Consider the following 7,331-nt stretch of genomic DNA (forward strand, 5'->3'; position numbering starts at 1 on the left):
CAGAACGGACATGCAGGACCGAACGAAGGGTTGCTGGCTACTACTATATCTACGCGACTCAATCTCTGCTTGGAGAGTACACTGGAAGTACCTAGTTGCCTACCTGTAGCTATCTATTGTTTGTAAAAACAAAAATCCCACCTGGATGACGTAAGTGAACACCATGGGAACCACGGCCCGCTGGTAGGTCTCCGACATCCGGGTCTTGACGTCATCGCGCTCGCTCGTCTGTCGCCATGACGACAGCATGGAGTAGGTATCGTGCAGCGACGAGCCTGGGAACGACAGGTAAAAAGATGTCGATCCAGGTAAAAAGATAAGCCAAACAGCAGTTACTCAAGCAACGGAATATGATTTTGGATACGGTCAGATGTTCCAGAATGCATCCGCTATCTTTTGTCAGTGACACTGAAGTGATCTGGGGAAAACTGTCTTGTATACTCTATGAAAGCAAAAGAGCTGACAGAAGATGTCGTCAGATTACGTCAGTGAAATTTCTTCTAGTAAACGCCAATGGAAGTTGAGTCAAAGAAAGTACATTCAAACGGGATGACATTGGTGTCACTACATATTTCTGATTCAAATATTCCCATGGCTATTTTGCATGCTTTGATTTCGTTAGGTTAGAGGCGTACAGGAGATGTCCAATCAGGGGTAGGGGGTAGGGGGTGTGCGGGTGGCCAAAATTTCTGTCATGGCGCAAACTGATGAAGCTTAATTAAGCATAGGAAACCCCACTTCAAACCCAAGAGCTTAAAACGTTAAGACAGTGTACAATCAGGACTTGCATCACAACAAGCTTAGACCTGATATAAGTGTGCACGATTTGTTTACCTTTTGGTCTTCGTAATACCGCGCTAACTTTTTATAGTATCATAGTTTTTCAGTTACTAAAATTGAAATATGTATGGCCTATGATTTTACAAATTGAACGAGATCCATGATATCAAAGTATGATTTTAAAAACGCTTCCTTATCTTTAAAATCGTTTTTGATAGTAATCAATACATGTTCTGAACTACTCCGCATTCGGTTGATGAACTTCGAATTCCCAACAAATATCACAAGCAGTCAGGGACCACATATCAGATTATAGATGACAATGACATCCATTAATATTAAGGTCTGACGAGAAAAGAGACTTTTTAGCACAAATACCGACGTTTCCTTGTTGTTCTATGCGAACCGAAACGATGTAGAAGGAACACACATTATCCGTCAAAACGCATTAAGATAATAAATAACGTGCCACACGCGCACGTGGATGTCTTCATGATATCCAATTTTCAGGCTGATACTAACTGACAGGCTATTGAATATCAGATGAGAATAGAGAATATTTAAGCCGACGTTCCATGCTGTTTTGTGCGAACCAAAATGAAATAGAAAGAACCCACATTATCCGTCTAAGCGCATTAAGATAATAACCTGCCCTACTCGCGCGCGGATGTCTCCGTGATACTGTAAATGCATTTAAGTTCGCGGGGATTTAATTTCGCGGTAGCGAGAAAAGGGAATTTTCGCGGTGGATTTAAGTTCGCGGTAACACCATAGACTGCAGTCTAATACCACAATAGAAAAATGTTCGCGGTGGATTTAAGTTCGCGGTGAAGTGGTCACCGCGAAAACCGCGAACATCAATCCACCGCGAACATTTCTGCATTTACAGTATCCAATTTGCGAGTCGGCACATCCATCCCCGGGGCAGGTACAGCATCCAATCTGCCTGAAACGCCAGATGGCTGATGGAGAAATTTGTGTGATGGGGTTACACCGGTGTCGCGCCGAATAACTGCCCGGCCAAATAACTGACAGACGAGGTATTGCGCCAGGGAGAAATGTGTGTGATGGGGTTACACCGGTGTCGCGCCGAATAACTGCCCGGCCGAATGATTGACAGACGAGGTATTGCGCCAGGGACAAATGCGTGTGCTGTGGTAACCCTGGTGTCACGCCGAATAACTTCTTTTGCCAATGCAAATAGTTGACAGACGAGGTGCTGCGTTAGCGTGCAGTTAGAGTTATTGTAAGGTAAGTGTTAGTGTTAGTCCCCATTCCTCCTTACAACATCCGCTCAGACGTCTGCTTGGAAAACGCACTTCTCTCACCACGGATATGTTGCAATCCTTCATAAACAAATACTGGAAACCCCTTAGCAGTGCCGAGGCAGATATTATGCAAGCACCAATCATTTTAGTGTGACACCGAGAGATAGAGGTTTATCATGTATTGCTACCATGGGAACCGGAGGCACTCTGCAAGATTGGGGGCAGCATGTTTTCTTCTGACTTCTGTTGCAAACCGGCTAACGACTTTTGTTTTACTCTAACCAAGGAGGTTAAAAATCTCTTTTTTTAACCTCCTTGCTCTAACACTGTGACAAGCAGCTTTAATTTCCTCATTATACGTGTTGTATGTACCTGCAATTAGCGCTCGGGCATGAACTTGCAATAAACATAATAAATAAATAAATGTGATGTAGATCTAGTTCAGTGCCAACACTTACCCAACAGCAGGACAGGGAGCGGCACCAGGGTTGTGGTGAAGGCTCCCCCGCACAGACTGATGAGTCCCGCCGAGGCCAGCCCGGAGAAGCACGCGGTGACCACGCCGCCCACCCCGAGCAGGGGCTTGCTCCGCACGCAGTCGGCCGTGAAGCACAGGGCGCCCGCAGCGAACACCGCCAGCAGCACGGTACCGGCGAACCGGGCCGAGATCCCCGCACTGTTCTCTAGGGACAGAAGGATACGATATTCAACATCAAAACTTTACAGCAAGAGGCTGAATTGTTGGGTGTGGAGGTTGGTGGGGAAGTTGGTCGACAAAAAGTACGGCATATATAAGAAAAAGCTCACGACTTTTCCCACCAACCTTTGCTTGGAGAGTATGAATCGCTTACAATCTCTGCCAGTACAAATAATAGAAGGTATGACATATGATACACACATAATATCTAATACTTAGATAAAATTGTCAAGTAAAGAGTATTGTAGCATGCCAGACTCTGAGACAAGGAAATCGTGTATCACTTACAATCGCTGTCCAGCACAAACATGATTAAAACTTGGCAAATGATGCGCACCGAAAACGAATAAAAATGAAGTGTAAGTGAATAAAACCTTTGATGTAACGATCATAAGACAACAAATACTCGGGGACTAGGAGATAAGCGTAAAACGAATTAACGTCATAGGTCGTGCGATCGTCGTACGATTTTGATGCCATATTTAGCTATAGGATTCTCAAGCAGGCCGTGACAGAACCAACCACCGACATGGATCCAAAACAGCATTTTGTTTACCAAGACAGTTGAACTTTGCAAGAGACGTACATTTTTTTTCCTTCAAAATGCCCCAAAGATAGCGATCGTACGACGATCGCACGACCTATGTGACCGCACCGTACCCTTACCTAAGTACTCCCTCTCCAAGGTCCGAGCCGTCGACACCGCCACCTGCAAGTCGCGGGTTTCGAGTCCGAGGAGCTTCTTCTCCACTTCGTCTTAATTGCTTTATCATTTTGCCTTACCATGTACAAATGTCGTGCAATAAAGTTCATCCATTCATCTATTTATCACTTAACGTTATAGATCACTTACCTAGGTACTCTCGCTCTAAAGTCCGAGCCGTCGACACCGCCACCTGCAAGTCGCGGGTTTCGAGTCCGAGGAGCTTCTTCTCCACTTCGTCTTCCCAGAGTCTTGAGACGTGATCGTGCAGACTGTCGTTGGTCCTGAGGTAGTACAGCAGCTGGAGGTGAAAGGTCACCATTAAGAAATGTCTTATTGCAAACCCATGCCCATGGGGCTAAATGCAAGTGAACAAAGACTAGATACATGAGATGAATGAATGTGGTCTAAATACATGTAGATAAACTAAATTCTAACATACAAATATTAAGTGGATGAATGTACATACGGTACAGAATAGGGTACTAAATCTACGTAACTATTACGGGGTTTGACTTCTTCTTTGAAGACAGCTGAAAATGAAATGTCCCATGTATTCTATGATAGATTGATTCGATGATCTTAGTATGAACAGAATCCTTTGTGGCGTTTTTAACAATGGAAATGTTGGTGTGATTTCGGACACTCTTTCAAAAGGTCTGTTTCCTTTCGCGGACATTCACAAATGAAATTTTCCACTGCGCGGTAACTAGTATAAAAGTTTAAAAAAAAAGTTAAAGTTTGCCCATGCATCTACAGACGCGTAGGGTGGCGCCCATCCCCACTTCGAAGCCCTTGGGCCACACATGTGCAAGCCACTACAGCAGGAGGCTGGTCCGCTGGTAGTGATGTGTGTTTAACTTCCATACTCTTCCTCATTAGTGCTGAGTGCTAAGCAGAGAAAGCAGCATGTACCATTTTTAGAGTCTTTGGTATGACTCGGCCGGGGATCGAACTCACGACCTACCGAATGCAAGGCGAACACTCTACCCACTAGGCCATTGCACCGGTAACTAGTATGAGGAGGCTTATTGGTGGCCACTCACCTGCACGGCTCCGGCTGACGCAACGGACGTCAGGAGGTTCCGGATCGGGGCGGGGACGATCCTGCCGAGTAGGGTTTTGTTTTAATTTTTATTTACGTTGATGAAGGTTAGACATCCTGGTAATAAGATGTGCGAACATGTACAGGGTTAGCCCTTGACAATAGCCTACGGCTGGTTGGGCAGCCCTGGCTGTTTGTAAACAGCTGAACAAATAGATAAAAACTAAAAGTAATAAGATACGCCAAAAAGTAGTTACTCGAGCGACTGGATATGGTCTTGGAAACTGTTCTTCAACTACATCTCTTTTACATGTCAATTCACAGCTAGGATACTAGTATATGAACCCTCTCCAACTAACTTGATCTCTTCAGTATCACTGACGAAGAATGCATACGGGATAGCTGTTGAAACGTCTGACCGCTTCCAAAACCATATCCAGTGGCTTCAGTAACTACTTAACATCACAAGTGTCTACTCTAGTCTTAAACTAGTAAAAGCTAACTCTAGATCCTGGGTTATTGGGTTCGACCCCTTTTTCGAAGACAGTGGAAGACGAAAGATCACACCTTTTCTATCATGTGTGGGTTTTGTGATGTTAGAAGAAGAATTGTTTTCTTTTTGTCTGTAAAATATAACAAAAACCTACCTGCCGAGCAGGTTCCCGACAAAGAGCCGCTGCCCGTCTTCTAACATCGTCACGGGGTAGGACAAGGAGCCGGAGCCAATGTCTAAGACATGGAGAAGACGCCGGAAATCTTCTCCGACGCACTCGCCGTCTTCGAAGGCACAGATGTCACTGGGGGTGAAGTGAGTTTATATTATTGAGCAGATAAGTAGTAGACAAGAAGTCATTGCTTATATGATTAATAGAGAATATCTGTACTGTAGATATACATTATCTCCACTGGGTTAAGTACTGGTCGTAACAAAAGAAAAGTCGCCAGATTCATGATATAGATGCAGTGTGCGCCTGGCACAAGAATGTTATTACATTTGTTTTACAAAGGTTTGTCTTCATTCATTAGGAATATGAAGTTGCCTTAGGAATATGAATTTGCCTGCATTACGTAGTGTATGAAATAGGGGAAACATAGGTTCTATCAGTCTAGAAATGTATAGCCCTCTACTCAACCATAAATATTGAACTGGTGTATGAAACACAACATACTAGTACTAGTATATGCATATTGACAAAATGGATAACAGAAATTAAATGTAAACTAGATGAGTTTATGCTAACAACTATAAGGGTCTACCTGTAGGTGAAGTTGACCCCTCCGAAAGTGACGACTTGGCTCGTGACGATGTCGTCTATCCAGCGGACCCACTGGAGATAGCGCTCGGTCAGAATGTTACCCTCCCCCGGGGAGGTCAGCAGCACGCGCACGTAGTTCCCTTCTCCGTGCTGCACGGGGTTACGGTACTCCCAAGGCTCCTCCACGGGGAACAGGCCGCCTAGCGCCGCCCGCTCCTTCCTGGCAGGCGCGGTGTGGAGAAGAGCGAGTATTAGACAAGATACCCTGGGGGCCAGCCGGGATCGGGCAGCTAGGACAGTTTATTCAGTGGCCCAAGACAGTCAGGCCCACCGATCCCCTATTAGCGCCTCGGGGAGCTTAAGCCCGAAGGAGGTCCACCTGAAAAGGATAGCGATAACTCCTTCGGGCTTAAACTCCCCGGAGCGCTAATGTGAGATCAGCGGTCTGACTGCCATGCGTCCCCGAACAAAACTGGCAAGCCACCCGATCCTGTCTGTCACCCAGGGTAGTATTAGACAAGAAGCCATTGGCTATATGATTAACAAGAGTAGATGTTAAATGTACATATACATTATACCCACTGGGTTTAATCTCCAAGAAGATTATACAGTAGCATACGATAGTATCAAAATCTGGCAGAGCCGGGGTGAAGCCCGCTTAGGAGTGTGTTTCGCTACCGAAAATGGACACCTCTTTGCTGACTACACTACTTGGCCAGCTTGGTACAATCTTATGCCATCGTAGGATCTGCTTGAAGATTAACTGGGTTCAGTACAGATCGTAACAACAACAAGAAATAATTGACAGCTACATGATATAGATACAATATCAATCTAACACAAGGGTCATATTCTACCAAGTAAATTCGACTTATTGCCGCTTCTTTGTGATAAAGTAGAAGCCGCTTAATGGCACGGCCTATTTACCAGCGTGTTTCGTGCAATTATCCGGCTGGTGCAATATTGGGAAGTTATCTAGCTACAAACCGCACCGGTTTGGGATTTTTGGATTCCATGCAGTTAACAGAAGTATGCGTTAATCCGTTGTGCAATAAACTGGCTTCTACTGCACTAGAAATGTAGGAACAGATGCCAACCTGGCCGGTGCGTTGTACGGCGAGAACAGCGAGTCGATGTCACTGTCCGTACGGACATGGCTCAACCCCGCCCCGAGGAGCCCGCTCACGCACAGCGGTGCCACCAGGAAGAACACCTCGTGACGGTACACGAAGCACCCGAAAAACCCGAACCACGTCTTCAAGTTCTTCTCGATACAGTCGAACAGCATATTTGTGCGGCGGAAACTTGGGAAAATTTACCAGATATAAACATATGAAAAATATATCGTAGACTACCGACGCCCCGCCCGAAAACAGCCTGGCCTTAGAAATCGATTTTTGAAATATCTCAATAAATTTGCGAGACAAGCATGCGCGTCTGCCATACAATAAGCTAATGGTGGGGGTGATAAAAGTGGTAAAACCTGGCGACATAACCATCATCTTATTCTCTGATATTATCAACTACCACTTCCAAGCTGCATGTAGATGTTTGGTTATGCTTGCTTTATACGTTTCTTTTG

General features: G+C 45.2%; 1 protein-coding gene across 1 annotated transcript in view; it reads right to left on the reverse strand.

The window, feature by feature from the left end:
* The window catches only part of LOC118404438 (patched domain-containing protein 1-like), a 14,789-nt gene extending 7,752 nt beyond the window's left edge, over window positions 1-7,037 (reverse strand). The window contains exons 1-7 of the mRNA XM_035803513.1: window positions 6,847-7,037; window positions 5,751-5,969; window positions 5,141-5,290; window positions 4,495-4,555; window positions 3,599-3,749; window positions 2,507-2,731; window positions 104-275 (exon numbers count right to left, since the gene is read on the reverse strand). Of these exons, the coding sequence (XP_035659406.1) occupies window positions 104-275; window positions 2,507-2,731; window positions 3,599-3,749; window positions 4,495-4,555; window positions 5,141-5,290; window positions 5,751-5,969; window positions 6,847-7,037 (1,169 nt within the window). The remainder of the gene's footprint in view (window positions 1-103; window positions 276-2,506; window positions 2,732-3,598; window positions 3,750-4,494; window positions 4,556-5,140; window positions 5,291-5,750; window positions 5,970-6,846) is intronic.
* Between the last annotated feature and the right edge of the window lie 294 nt (window positions 7,038-7,331).

This window comes from Branchiostoma floridae, chromosome 17 (assembly GCF_000003815.2).
Source record: "Branchiostoma floridae strain S238N-H82 chromosome 17, Bfl_VNyyK, whole genome shotgun sequence".
NCBI classification, from domain to species: Eukaryota; Metazoa; Chordata; class Leptocardii; order Amphioxiformes; family Branchiostomatidae; genus Branchiostoma; species Branchiostoma floridae.